The sequence below is a fragment of the Octodon degus genome, unplaced genomic scaffold (genome assembly GCF_000260255.1).
Source record: "Octodon degus isolate 3935 unplaced genomic scaffold, OctDeg1.0 scaffold00007, whole genome shotgun sequence".
Lineage (NCBI taxonomy): Eukaryota > Metazoa > Chordata > Mammalia > Rodentia > Octodontidae > Octodon > Octodon degus.
Genome location: NW_004524583.1, coordinates 18,209,621 through 18,223,841, shown reverse-complemented (window position 1 = coordinate 18,223,841; position 14,221 = coordinate 18,209,621). Strand labels below are relative to the sequence as shown.

Genomic DNA, 14,221 nt, shown 5'->3' with positions numbered 1-14,221 from the left:
GGAAGAACACTGGGGAGTTTTTAAAATAATGCTGAAAAGAAAAAGAATACTGAAAAATAAACACATTGCTGAAGAAGAAAAATTTTAATGATTTATTCTTTGACGGCATGGAACACGTAAACGTTCAATGCATGGTTCATACTGCTTATTATCAAGAACCATTCAATTTATTTTTAATTCTTTGAAGCTTTTTTTTGTGAGTGTGGACCTGGGAATTAAACTCAGCCCCTTGCGCTTGCCAGGGAAGCACTTATTCTACTGAGCTATTTCCCCAGCCCCGGTTGTTATATTTTGATGTGACACAAATAAACATGGAGTTCCCCTTTACCCAGATGCCTGTTTATATTTTTTGTGTTCCTTCATAGTACTTTGAAGGTTTTGTTTGTGTTTGGTGGTGCCAGGGATTAAACGCAGGGAGTTGTGCAAGTCAGGCAAACACAGTACCACTGAGTTATGTCCCTTGTCCCTTGCTTTACAATTCTGTACATGGGCATTTTGTGTGTGTCGAGGTGGACCATTGAGAGCAGTTAACTTTTAAGCAGTTTGGCATTCCTTAACTTATGTTGCATTTGTACTGTAATAAACCTTCTAGGTCATTGTTTATACCAGTTATAGTCTGTGAGGTCACAAGGTATCATGGGAAGAGAGACAGCTTCTGATTTTATTTCTGCTAGTGGAATGTTCTGTTGTGGGGAGGAGAAAAGCTCTAGGATTTTACCCTGAGACTTTTCCAAGGGTATGGCAACCCCTGAAGGGACAGAATGAGAGCCTGAGCCTCCTGCCCTTCTGTCCTGTGTCATGCATGCGCAGAAGGCTTGGTCGGGAGCCTGCTGTAACAGCAGATCCTTAGCGGGGTGACTAAGGGCTTTGCTGGCCTCTGTAAACAATGGCTTCTGGAGCTTTCTGACAGGCTAGTGAGTGGCCAGCTATGGAAATCTATCCAAGTGCAAAAACAGGATCTGGTAACGCAAGAAAGAAACCATGACAGAATTGGTCTTGCAAGGGCCCGCCTGGTAATTACCATGAGTTAGAAGAAAACATTGTATATGGGTTTCCCATTTTAGAATTTGCCCTGAGTAGACACTGTAAATCAATAAATAAAGTTTCCAAATTCTGTGAGAAGCAAAATAAAAATCCTTTTAGGGTCTTTCAGAACAGTGAGAATTCAGTAAAATATAGCACTATGTAAAAACCATGTGAAAGATCTTTACATTGATTTTTATTGATTGATACTAATTTCTGCCCTAATAAATATACACACATACATACATGCATACATACATACATATATACATTTATTTGCCGTGCTGGGGATTAAACTTACAGCTTTGCATGTGGTAAGAGCTCTGAGGCTACAGCCTCAGCCCCTCTTTTCATTTAAATTAAGCTGCTTATCTGATTAAAACTCTTTCTGTGGGGGAGCATTGCTTAGCATGCATGAAGCCCTCGGTTCAATCCCCAGTATCACCCCGCCACCCCCAAGTCTTTGTATATTGCTATTCCTTTCCATCTGTCTGGGAATACTGAGTCAGAGTATGCATCTGTGTCTTAATTTCTTGGTTGCTGTGCTTGTTTAAGACTGGGTTGAGGGAGCTGGGGAGATAGCTCAGTGGCACAAGTCCCTGCCTGGTAAGCACAAGGCCCTGAGTTGAAACCCCAGCACCAAAAAAAAAGGTAAGTCTTAATGACAGGGTTGAGGGAAATGCCTCTGGTGCTTGACCGTGGGGCAGGTGTGCCAATATCTGTACCTTTGTGACTGGGTAGTGGCCTCTAGGTGTGGCAGTGGGACCACAGTTTTTCCTGCTGAATGTAAGACAGTTTGCGTTTCCTAGAAGAGACTCTTGTCTGAAATAGAGGTTAAATCCTTAAAAGATTATTATGCTTCCAGTTGTCTTATGTTTTAATTTCCTACTTCTTCAGAGACTCGGCATTAAAAAAACTGACCCCACCACACTGACAGATGAAGAGATCAACAGATTTGCAAGACTGGATATTGACCCAGAAACCATAACGTGGCAAAGAGGTACCGAGCAGGACTTCCGCCCCGTGGGCCTTAGGTACACTGCACGCCCCTCACTCTCCAGGAGAGTTATTCGCACGTGCAGTCCAGAAGCTTGTGGGTGGGTATTTTCACGATCATGGCATGACCAAGATGGTGACATTGCTTGTTTGTCTTGCTGCCTCTGTCTGTGTCTCCCCTACTGGCTGTCATCAGTTTTTCTTTGTTGGAAGAGTTGAACATTTTGCTGTCTATTCAGTGTTGATTGAGATGAAGGTGGTTGCAAGGAAGTTCATGCATAAACCAAAAATAACATTTTTCAAGTTTCATTTTATGCAAAAAGTTTTGGTGTCATATAAAGTAGAGAAATTATGTTTAATCACTTCTTGAATCATGTGTGCCCTTTATTCTCAGAACTTTCATCTGGCATCAGTGAGTTGGTTTTGCTTCAGCGTTCCTAATCATTTTTACCTCATTTTGTTAAAGCCTCTTGTAACAATTTAGGTAGCCTTCACGGGTTTGGTGCATCACATGTTACTGAGTGAGCTGCCTGGCTTCACTGCCATATGTTGCTTTCCCTTATGTCCAATTAGCATGGCTTAAAATTTTATTTTTTACCAACAGTATATCCATCTATTTTATATTGAGAAATTGTCATCATCATACAGAATGCAGCTGAAGGCCAGTACATTGGCTGTTCTCATTATTTTTATTGGCATGGTAACTGTTAATAACTCAAACCACACTGGTATTTCTCCCTTTGCCTCAATAGCTTTAAATAAATGGTATAATATTTTCTAAGGAATAAGCTAAAAATCTACTTTGAAAATTTTGTATCTCATTAACTTTTCCTTCAATTTGTGTCTAATTCATGCTCTCCAGAACAGTAAAGGCAGACCCACTCACCCCGCACCGCCCATGTCTCTCCAAGGAAGGATTACATCTATTAACTGGCTGTGCTATGCAGAAAAGGCATAATTATGATAACTATATACTGTAGTTTTTAAAAAATTCAAGAATTGGCTCCAGTGATATTATATCCTTCACTTAAGGGAGTGTGCATAAGTATGTGTCCAAGTGCTATAGAGTATTCTGCTTTTGGTGTTTAAATTATTACAGTCCTGGTGCTGGGGTCTGGAGGTTGCACCACACCCCTGTGTGCTAGGCGTGTGTTCTGCCACCATGGAGTGCTTGCCTAGCATGTGTGAGGCCCTGGGTTTGGTCCCTAGTACTGTGTGTAGTGGGAAGGTGTTGTCTTTGACCCCTTTAGGTTATTGATTTTGTGGGGATGGTACCAGGAATCGAACTCGGGACCTTGTGCTTGCCAGGCAGCTGCTGTGCTGCTGCACTAAATTCCTGGCCTAGAATATTGATTTATTTTGTTTGTTTGCTTTGGGTTTTTTTTTGGGGGGGGAGGGTGGGCCTTTGCTTTTTTTTTTTTTCCATTTTGTGTTGTGCAGCATTTCACACTGAAATGGGAACTCCTATTTCCCCTCTACACTCACTACTCTCCAAATGTTGTTTCTGATGCCAGATGTCTAGGCTTTTTCTCCAAGAACAATTCAGTTCAATTCCGTAGCGGGTACTGGCTGGGCAGTCTATGAAGAAATCCAAGTCTCTCACTATCTGGAGCAGACTCTCTGGTTCAAGGACGGAGTATGACAAGAGTGCCCCACTCCAGATGTCAGTCCCAAGTCCAGGTTGTCACCTTCTGACAAGTGGGCTATAAATGGAGGTCCCTGTGACCTCCTTCTTGGGTTTGATCATTTGGCAAATCCAACCTACTCCTCAAGGAAAAATCTATGTTTATTGGTTTATTATGAAAATTGCAGCTCAGGATTAGCTAGACGGAAAGTGTGCGTGGGGTATGTGACCCGGTGGCTTGATGTTTTCACCAGCCTGGCAGCTCACCAAATCTCCCTTCCCTTATCTCCTTCCTGGGGTTGTCCATGGCACTGGAACTCCGAGCGCTCTACCACATGGCCTTGCTCTTGACTGAAGCTCCTCTCCAGGATACCAAGGCACCTTGTCACTTCATTAGCATAATTTTAAGTATATTCAAATGAGCTTTATTCTGAGGCACATGACACTTCTATGACCCTTAAAATTCCACATACTGTAGAAGCCCTGTGGCAGGAACCCAGGACAAATACCCAGGATATCTGCTATTAACCCCAAAATTTTAGTGATAGCCTGAAATGTTAACTAGGGTTAGTCCTGGAAGTTGATTTTTGCAACGTTTTCAGTGCTAGATAATTAGATAGTTGTTTGGTCATCAAAATAGAATGTTGTAAAGGAAAGGCCTGGCCTTTTACCTGCCATGTTGTAAGTTGGTGGCTTCTGTCCCTCAGAGGTGTGAGGTCAGTGAGGCACTCCAGCCCACCTCTCACCACCCCTGCCACCTCAGAGCAAGACCACAGAATTGGCCTTTTGAAAAGTGGGGTGGTTTTTTTTGTTTTTTTATAGCATAAAATATACTTTAAAATAGGCTCTAGTGGGGCTGGTGAGATGGCTCAGTGGTCTAAAGCACCTACTTTGTTTTTTTTTTGTTTTGTTTTTTTTGTTTTTTTGCGGAACCGGGGATTGAACTCAGATCCTTGTGTTTGCCAGTCAAGCGCTTATCCTACTGAGCCATCTCCCCGACCCCTAAAGCACCTACTTTGAACAAGCTTAGCAAAGCACAGGGACCGCGATTCAATCCCCCAGCACCACATGCCAGCCAGACCTGCCCCCTGGTGGGCTGAGCTGGCCACACACACACACACAAATAAATAAAATTAAAAAAAAAAATAGGCTCTAGATTTCTAGTTCATTGCTTGGATTCTCTAGAAAGAATAAAATTTAGCCTTTTCACATTTTGTTGTTTTAAAAATAATTACTATACATTTGTGGTATGTGAACATTATTAATATTATTATTATTTTGATTTTTGGTGGTACCCAGGGACTGAACACAAGATCTTACGCTTGCCAAGCAAGCACTTATTCCACCGAGCTATCTCTCCAGCCCCTGTGAACATTATTTTTAAGTCCATATTCTAGCTTTGCCATCAACTAATATTTGAAATTAAATTAGACTTCTTGCTGTAACACTTTGTCATTCTATGGTCTTTTTGATACTAAAAATTGTTCTGTCTTCCCCTGCATCGTAGTGTTGGACACCAATGACCGGTTCCTGAGGAAGATCACGATCGGGCAGTCCCCAACGGAGAAGGGCCACACGCGCACGGTAACCGCCCGCCCCTCTCGCAGGCCCGCGTCTGTGGGCTGGAGCCTCTCCTCCCCCGTCCTCTGCCATGCGACTGCCGCTGCCAGGTGTTGTTCTGCCTTCTCCCTTTTAAAATGGAAGTGAGTGGGTGTGGTATCGAGCACTCCTGACAGCTTTTGCAATAAATCCCCTGTGTCACCTGTGTCCCCCTCCCCCCCCCCAGCCTTTCTTTCTGGAGGTGGAGAGCCTCAAGTGAACAGTGTTGCACATAAATTGATGAAAATTGCTTTTCTTTTGTGATATTTGGCAGTGTATCTCTTCAATGTAAGCGCTTCTGTGTTGTCCCTTGTATGTTAGGGAAACCAGAACCTCAATTCCAAGCAGCTTACATGACGATAAAGTAGGTTACTGGTCAGACTAGAACATTTACTTTTAAAAATTGACTGATTAAGGCCTTAGAATAATTACCAAGTTTTGGTTTGGGAGGATTATTGGCATTAAGTTCCTTAGTAGTATTGTGCTGTTGCACTCTTTGAAGGTATTTATTTACACCTTGATGCCCCAAAGGATGACTTGTGCAGTTCACACTTGCATTTTAACTCAGAGGTTTTGTTCCTCACCTTCTGTGGCCCCAGGCTCAGTTTGACATCTCTGTGGCCAGTGAGATCATGGCCGTGCTGGCTCTGACCACCTCTCTGGAGGACATGAGAGAGAGACTGGGCAAAATGGTGGTGGCTTCCAGCAAGCAAGGGGAACCCATCAGGGCCGAGGATCTGGTGAGTGCCCCCACAGACACCCAGGTGTGGCAGGTGACACTGCCCTGCAGTGTCCCAGTGATTACTGATTGCAGAAATCATCTACTTAAGATGTTGCAGTAAACTCACCAATTCAGCCCAGTTTGGCTAATTATAGACTAACTGAAATCTGTCAAGTACTGGGCAGTGATTCTAATGCAGTGTGCTCCAGGTGGCTCAGGAGTCTCCGTCCTACGCGTGTCTCATGGGCACATTTGTGTCTTGAGTGTGCAGAGCACCGTGGAGTCCAAGTGAGCCTCTTGTAGCTGAGCTTGCAGTCCACCCAGGCCTCCCCATGACACTCCACTCCTTGCCTGAGCCCCTCTTATCATTAGATGTGTTGGTGTCACATTGATGCTGAGGGCCATAGTTGGGATGACACGTGAGCCAGTCACGGATGGTCCTGCCAGGCTGGCTGTCCACGTCAGGGTTATAGCTGAGCTCACTGCATGGTAATAGGCTTTAAAAAAAGAGTTCTTATAAATTGTTTTTTCAAAACCTGTTTGTGTTGACACATTAAAATAGTTGGCCTGCGATAGTGGTATGGCAGATGAATTTAGAAAAGGGAGAAAAGATTATCAACTTTCTGTTTTATAGTTAATATGTTAATATGTGTTTTAAATTTTAACACCCCAGCCCTTAAATTTAAAAACTCGTTAATTCTGAATATAAGTTGGAACCACTGCTTTATCTAACTTTGTCTTGAGTTTCTTCTGCTATGATTCAGTGGCTTCAGAGAGGGGCCTGCTATTTAAGTGTTATTGAATTTCAGGGTAATAGTCCAGTTTTGGTTTTGGGAAGCGTAGAATTTAGGTCGTACCCATCTCTGGCCGGACACCAGAGTTACAGACAGCGACTTCGTCTAACAGCTAGCATTTCTAGTGCTCTCAAGTAGTCTTAGTGGATTCCCCACATCAGCCAGGAGAGTGAGATGATTGTTTATAGAATTATGTGGTTTTGTCAGAAATTGCATGTGAATATTATTTTCATCCTCCTCCTCCTCTTTCTAGCTTAAAGTAGCCAGTAGCTTCCATGTATGTTTAGAGGGGGAGAAAAATGAGTGGTCTGGTGGCAAGGAAAATGCTGTGTGGCCCAAGTCACTGACAGCAAGACCCTGATGCTGAGTGTTGGTCTCAGAAGTGGGTGACAGTGGGAAGGAGCTGACGCCCCCTGCCCTTGTGTTGCAGGGGGTGAGCGGCGCACTGACCGTGCTGATGAAGGACGCCATCAAGCCCAACCTCATGCAGACGTTAGAGGTGAGAAGCGTGAGCCTGCCTGCCGGGGGACTGCTCCACTCAGAGCTCAGTGCTTGGGAAGGGCACTGTCCCTGGGCACTCAGACCTCTCTTTCTTCTCAGTTGTTCTTACAGTTGTGACGGGAACAGCACTGAAACATCAAAGAGGGGGCTTTGTCTTTCTCTCTGGAAAGTTTTCTTTCAAATTGCAGCTAAATCCCATATCCCTGCAGTGGGATCGCATTTTGGAGCAGGGTGACAGCTGCGCTCATGATGTCCTCGCTTCCGCAGGGCACTCCAGTGTTCGTTCACGCAGGCCCATTCGCCAACATTGCTCATGGGAATTCCTCCATCATCGCAGACCGCGTCGCGCTCAAGCTTGTGGGCCCCGAGGGCTTTGTCGGTGGGTGTTGTTTCATCACCCCCGAGAGACTGCACTTTTAACCTCAGGGCAGTTGGGGTGGCAGTTTTACAGTTGCTCCTTCCTTTCCTTACAGTGACTGAAGCTGGATTCGGAGCAGACATTGGAATGGAAAAGTTTTTCAACATCAAATGCCGGTATTCCGGCCTCCGGCCTCATGTGGTAGTGCTTGTTGCTACCGTGAGAGCTCTTAAGATGCACGGCGGTGGGCCCACGGTGAGGAGCGAGGGCGGGAGGGTCTACTGGCCGTGACTGCCGAACATCCTGGAGGCCTGCAAGGTGGCTTGCGCTGCGTCTGCATTAAACTGCTCTTGCCCTGTGCTTAACGGTGCTAAGGGCAAATAGCTTCTTGCCGGCTGCCTTGTCTCTCACAGGCATGTCATTGTAGGAGGGGCAAAGTTGGCTGCATGGCTCCCTTTCTGAGGAAAACATCTCCCAATATGCACCCCCCTTCAAGGACATATCCTTGGCTATCCTCCCAAGAACTCCACTAGGAAGCGTTGGCTCCTTCTGGCGGAGCTGCATGAGCAGCGAAGGAGCGGGGTCCACTCAGGGCTGCTGCAGAGGAAGAGGCAGAGGTTGTGCTGGGGCCTCCTCAGCTGCGGCCTGAGCCCTCCCTGTGTCCTCTCGAATTCCTGCTGCCCAGAAGTTAAACTTACTCTAGCATTTAAATCTCATTTTTAGTGCCGACATATAAAGACATAGTGCTAAGTTTTCAGAAGTCACTGAAATTAAATCCCTGTCCTTCCTCCCCTACCAAATAAAGTCTGTTTTTAGAGGTCATGACCAGTCTTTGTCCCAAGATAGCAACTCTTGAGTGTTTTGGCTTAAAATCTCTTTATGTGCTTAAAAGCTATTGAAGACCTATTGAAGGCTTTCGTTTATGTGAGCTATCACTACTGCCACTCACTATATTAGAAATTAGAGCTGAGCTTCAGGTTAGCACAAGGCTTTCAGTGACTTTTAGGCAGTATCCAATTTTCAGATCACTTCTGTGTCTGGTTCCCTGGAGACAGCTGCAGTCCTGCCTTCTGCAGTGGACCTGCTGTGATGGTATTGTGACCTTTGGCAAGTGCCCTGTGCACTCAGAACAGTGAGAAAAAGGGCCAGTGAGATAGCTCAGCAGACTAAGCGCCTGCTTAGGCAAGCACAGGGACCGGGCTTCGATCCCTGGCACCACATTCTGCACCGGCCCCTCCCCCAGGGGTGCTGAGCTGGTCACTGAGATCTGGTGTGGTGGTGCATGCCTGCAACCCCAGCACTGGGGAGGCTGAAAACAGGAGGATCACTAGGAGTCTGAGCTGTATAATGAGACTCTGTAAATAAATACATAAATATAAATTTTAAAAAATAACGAGAAGGGCTGTGAGACTGCAGCCTTACAGGGAAAGTTTGGGCCTCGTTGGACCCCTGACCACGCTGTGACAGCGCCACCCCAACATAGCTGTGGGTGCCTCTCTGAGCCCTTGGTCTCCATCTCCTTGACGTCCTACACCCTGCTGGCCCAGGCCACCCCTTTCTCCTGGCAGTTCGGGAAGACTCACTTGTCCTTTGCATCAGCATTAGCGTTTCTCGCACACCTGCAGCTTACACTCAGGCCTTTGCACCCTCCTTCCCTTCCCTTCCCTTCCCTTCCCTTCCCTTCCCTTCCCTTCCCTTCCTCCCTCCCTCCCTCCCCCAGCGTTGGGGTCTACACAGCATTGCTGCTGGGTGTGACCTGCCCCAGCATGGAGTGGGTGCTTTCACACACAGCTCTGCTGAGGAGCCAGACCTGTTGCTCACATCACCTGGCTGACGGCAGTGATGGGGAAGGGCTGGAGTCCTGCCCTATCTCCACACGGTCTTTCTGGGTTTGTAGCTCTGGCTCTTTCTGTACCTTCTGTGGTCCACAGAATCCGCATTCTGACTTCTGCTCCTCCCTGTCTGTACAGCAGGCTGAGTCCCTGCCCAGATCAGGGTGTGGGGCCCCGGCACCTGCACACAGTGAACTCACTGCTCAAGTGTTTGGACACCCTGCAGAGAAGGAGTCCTGCTGCTGCTTTCCCCTCTCGGTGGTAGTGGTCCTGTACCAAGGTGTGGGTTGGCACTATGGAGCAGCGTGTGAAACCGAGTCAGCACTCACCTCAGGCTGTGTTGGCAGCTGCTGAGCCCCACGCCCACCTCAGCTTCCTCCCCCATGCTGCATTTTCCACTTGCCAGGACACTGGCCCGCCTTGGGCACGCCCCTTTCCGAGCACATCCTCTGCTTTCAGAAGCCTGATCCTCCTCAGCTCCTTAATTCAGACCCCAGAGGTCCCCTGCTCTGAGCACAGCAGCCCTTGTTTTGTGCTGTGCGATTGGCTGGTGTCCTCAGTCCTTGCAGCAGTAACAGCCTTACCCTGCTGTCTATCCTCCAGTCATGCAGCCTCCTTCCCGGTACTCAGGACAAGCACCTTTTGAAGCTAGAATCAACAGTAGAAAATGCACCTAACTTTGTTGCCTTTCTTTCTAGGTTACTGCTGGACTGCCTCTTCCCAAAGCTTACGTAGAGGAGGTAACTTGATTATTTCTGATTACTTAGCCCACAGAGTACCACATCCTGCATTGGCATTTGTCATCCTGGCCAGTGGAGAGATGCAGGGAGTGTCTGTGACTGGGGTTGCTCCTGGGAGGGGGGGGGGGGGGTGCTGCAGGCCCACACAGGATGTCAGGAAACCACTACCCTGGACACGTGGCTGGCTCTCAGGAGGGTGTGTTCACCGCCCAGGAACATTTGGCCGACTCTAGAGACATTTTTGATTGCTACAGCTAGGAGCGGGGAGTCTGGCACCCAGTGGGGCTGTTAAAGACCCTGTGATGTGCAGGACACCCCCACACTGAATTATCCTGCTCTGAGTCAGTAGACTGAGATGGAGAGAGCCCACCCTAGACTAACAGGCGTTTCATGGTCTGCTCTGCGGCTGCTGCACGCATCTGACTGTGTTGGTGAGTGAGTCTCAAATGCTTTTCAAAGCAGAAGGAAGGGACCTTTTAGAAATAAGCTCTTCCTCTGCAGACGTAGTTAGAATCTTGGTTGGTTTTCCAGAAACAACTTCCATAAATTGATTTGATGTATGGCTTCAAGCAGAAGCCCAAGAACAGTTGTGAGTCCAAACCTTTTTCATATTCACCATCGAAGAATCCTCTCCAGGACCATTAGGGGTGATTACGGAGCAGACAGGCACTCAGATAAGAAGCGGGGCCAGCAGCTGTCGCTGGAGTGGTTTTTCTGTCCTTCTGGAGGCTCGTACATTATCAAGCTATGCAGGGTCACAGTGCACGTCTGCGTGAAGTGTTTCAGAATTGAATAGGAAAAGACTGTTGGTGCCTGGAGTCTGCCTGTCGGCTGAGTTATGATTTACCTTTTATGGTCATCTGTCTGATTCATGCGTAGGAGGGGAATTCACAGTTCTGGCCCTCCTGCCACCCCACAGCCTTTCCTGTATCTAATTACAGTGACTGCCCCGAACTGGCCCAGCTGGTGTCTTCAGTTAAGAAATTTTACTTACTTAACGGTTCTCAGTCTTCCATGTGCTTTGGTTCTCAAGTGACAATTGTAAAGAATTAGTGCCTTTTAGAATATCAGATAGACCCTAATTTCAGTTTACAGTTAAAGCACAGTCACACTTATTAGAACCTTGATTTCTGCTCATAAGCTACATTTTCTTCATGAGGGGCTTGTTTTTGAATCCATAGACCAACACTAATACTGCTACATTTTCTTCATGATCAGATATATTTGTTTTGTTTTGTTTTGTTTTGTTTTGTTTTGTTTTATTGTGTGTGTGTGTGTGTGTGTGTGTGTGTGTGTGGCCAGCTCAGCCCACCTTGGGGCTGGGCTGGCTGGCATGTGGTGCTGGGGGATCGAACCATGGTCCCTGTGCTTTGCCAAGCTTGTTCCAAGTAGGTGCTTTAGACCACTGAGCCATCTCACCAGCCCTATTTGTATATTTTTATAGAAGATACTTATATGTTTATTTTTTTAAATACTCAATATTTTTTGTGGGGGGTTTGCTTTCTGGTTTTGGCTGTGCTGGAAATTAAACATGCTAGGCAAACACTTTAGCATTGAGCTACATCCCTAGTCCCTTAATGTGTTTGTAAGCTTATATAATAACATCCCCCTCCCCTTTGTGGCTGGCTCAGCCCACCCTAGGGGTGGGGCTGGCATGGCATGTGAGGCCAGGGATCAAACTGCGGTCCCTGTCCTTGCCTAAGCTTGCTTAAGCAGGTACTTTAGACCACTGAGCTACCTTACTAGCCCCAACATGTTCTTTTAAAGAAAAAGGAATAAATAAACATTATAAAAATATATGACTGAAGTTTTTTTTAACAATTTAGGGGGCAGGGGAGATGGCTCAGTAGAATAAGCACTTCCCTGGCAAGCGCAAAGGCCTGAGTTCAATCCCCGGTTCCGGGGGAAATAAAAAAAGGTGCTTATTTTTTAATCATTTAATTTGGGGAGGGGTCCTAGGGATTGAGCCCAGGGCCTATGCACTAAACTGGATCCCCCAGCCTTTTTAAACTTTTGTTTGGAAGGGCTGGCCAAATAGCTCAGCAGATTAAAGCACCTGCAAGCAGAGGCCAGAGGTTCAATCCCCAGGGAGTGCTGAGATGGCAGTTGACACTGGGTGTGGTGACGCGCGCCTGTAATCCCAGCACTTTAGAGGCTGTAAACAGGAGAATCTCTGCAAGTCCGATCTAGTAGTGTGACCCTGAATACCCTATAGACCCTTCCCTAAAACACACACACACACACACACACACACACACACACACACAAAATTTACTTGGAGCCAGGGTCTCACTGAGTTGCTAAGTTACGTAGGCTGGGCTTGATCTTTATTTTCCTGCCTCAGCCTCCCCTAGTGCTGGGATAACAGGTGTGCACTTCCATGCCTGACTGAAAAATCTCTTGAATTATGTGCGTGTAGTTTGTCCACAAGTAGAGTTAATTACGCTATCTCTAGGTCTGCAGCTGTAGTACACTTTGGACAACTCTGTGGTAGCACAGGTTGTCATCCCTTTGTATAACATCTGTGTGATGAGTTGGGTGTGTATCACACTTCCTTGGCCCAGTCCCCTGTTAAAGATTACAATTTGCAGTTTTCCAATGCTGGAAGCAGTGATGCAGTAAACATACTTAAAAGTTTGTTTCCTTAGTGACTTTCTTTTAGGTTTCATAGTATTTGGTTCTTGTTTCTTTTGTTTCTGAGGTGTTAGGGATTGATCCCAGAGCCTTCTACATGTTAGACAAGTGTTCTCACATTGAGTTGGACCTCCACCCCACTATTTAAATCAATTTGCTTATTTTTGAGACAAAGTCCTGCTGTTGCCCAGGGTGGGCTCAAGCTCCTGGCTGACAATGCTTCTGCCTCTGCCTCCTGAGTGGCAGGAACTACAGATGTTGCCACCTGGCCAGCATTTAGTTGTTAAAGAGCATTTGTCCTCACCAGAGCCCCAGGGAAGGCTCATGGTTGAGCTCATTAAAGTCTGTGAGACATCACTGATTTCTTACATCTTCTGACGATATGTGGGCCCCAGGGTAACAAATGCCTCTTTGGCACCAGGCCCTGCACTCAGGTGTTTTGTGTTAGGAGGGTTTGTGCTGTACTGAAAAGTCGGTGTCAGTGTGCAGCATGCGTGCAGAGAGTCTGTTAGCATACCAGTGTGGTGTAGCACGCCACTGTGGTGTAGCCTAGTGGGGCCGCTAAGCCCTTTGACAGCCACACAGTTACTGGTGCACAGTGTAGCGCTGTGGGCCAGCAGGCGTCTTGCTTGCAGGCCGGTGTGGCGGGCGTGTGAGCAAGCTTCCCCTGGCATGTGGGCTGGGTGAAGCCCTGTCCTGTGCAGCACCACCTGTCCTGTGTGGGGGACATTGGCACCAGGCCTTTTCTCTTGCTGGCTCATCTCCTTGCTTAACAGTAAATGTCTGCTGGCTCCAAGAGGCAGTTCCCTCTTGAAGCAAAAGCTGTTTTTAAGTCTGCTCTCTGACCCTGTGGGTCTTTCACTGTTGCTTCATAGAACCTGGAGCTGGTTGAAAATGGCTTCAGCAATTTGAGGAAGCAAATTGAAAATGCCCGCATGTTTGGTGTCCCGGTGATCGTGGCTGTGAATGCCTTCAAGTAAGTGTGCGGCGGGGAGGGAGGCAGGTCCAGGGGAGCACCCAGAATGCTCTGGAGCTGCTTGCACAGCGCTGCTGTGGCCGCACCTGTTCTTGGGGCTGGCGGCTGCTGTGACACCACCACAGCCACCCCTCGTGCTGCGTGCCAGGAAGACAGATTGGGTCCATGAACCCCTTATCCTGTGGGTGAAGTGGAAGACACAGGGATTGGGAATCCAAGCTCTTTTTGGTCCGAGACCTTTTGTGCAAACAGAAGGTCACAGGCTGCACTGTTTGTTATTTCGCCAGATCTAATGGGATGTTGTCTGGACAGAGTTGGGCTCGCTGAGCCAAAAGTGTTCTGAGAGGATTTATGTGGGTTGGTTGGCATCATGGTACTTGGCTTGGACTTTGCCACAGTGGCCTCACCACAGCGGATGAAAGG

At 47.0% G+C, this 14,221-nt stretch overlaps 1 protein-coding gene across 1 annotated transcript in view; it reads left to right on the top strand.

Annotated features, from left to right (window-relative positions):
* The window catches only part of Mthfd1 (methylenetetrahydrofolate dehydrogenase, cyclohydrolase and formyltetrahydrofolate synthetase 1), a 62,484-nt gene that overhangs the window by 39,765 nt on the left and 8,498 nt on the right, over nucleotides 1-14,221 (top strand). The window contains exons 16-23 of the mRNA XM_004624791.2: nucleotides 1,921-2,023; nucleotides 5,151-5,227; nucleotides 5,842-5,982; nucleotides 7,188-7,256; nucleotides 7,526-7,637; nucleotides 7,732-7,871; nucleotides 10,147-10,188; nucleotides 13,698-13,798. Of these exons, the coding sequence (XP_004624848.1) occupies nucleotides 1,921-2,023; nucleotides 5,151-5,227; nucleotides 5,842-5,982; nucleotides 7,188-7,256; nucleotides 7,526-7,637; nucleotides 7,732-7,871; nucleotides 10,147-10,188; nucleotides 13,698-13,798 (785 nt within the window). The remainder of the gene's footprint in view (nucleotides 1-1,920; nucleotides 2,024-5,150; nucleotides 5,228-5,841; nucleotides 5,983-7,187; nucleotides 7,257-7,525; nucleotides 7,638-7,731; nucleotides 7,872-10,146; nucleotides 10,189-13,697; nucleotides 13,799-14,221) is intronic.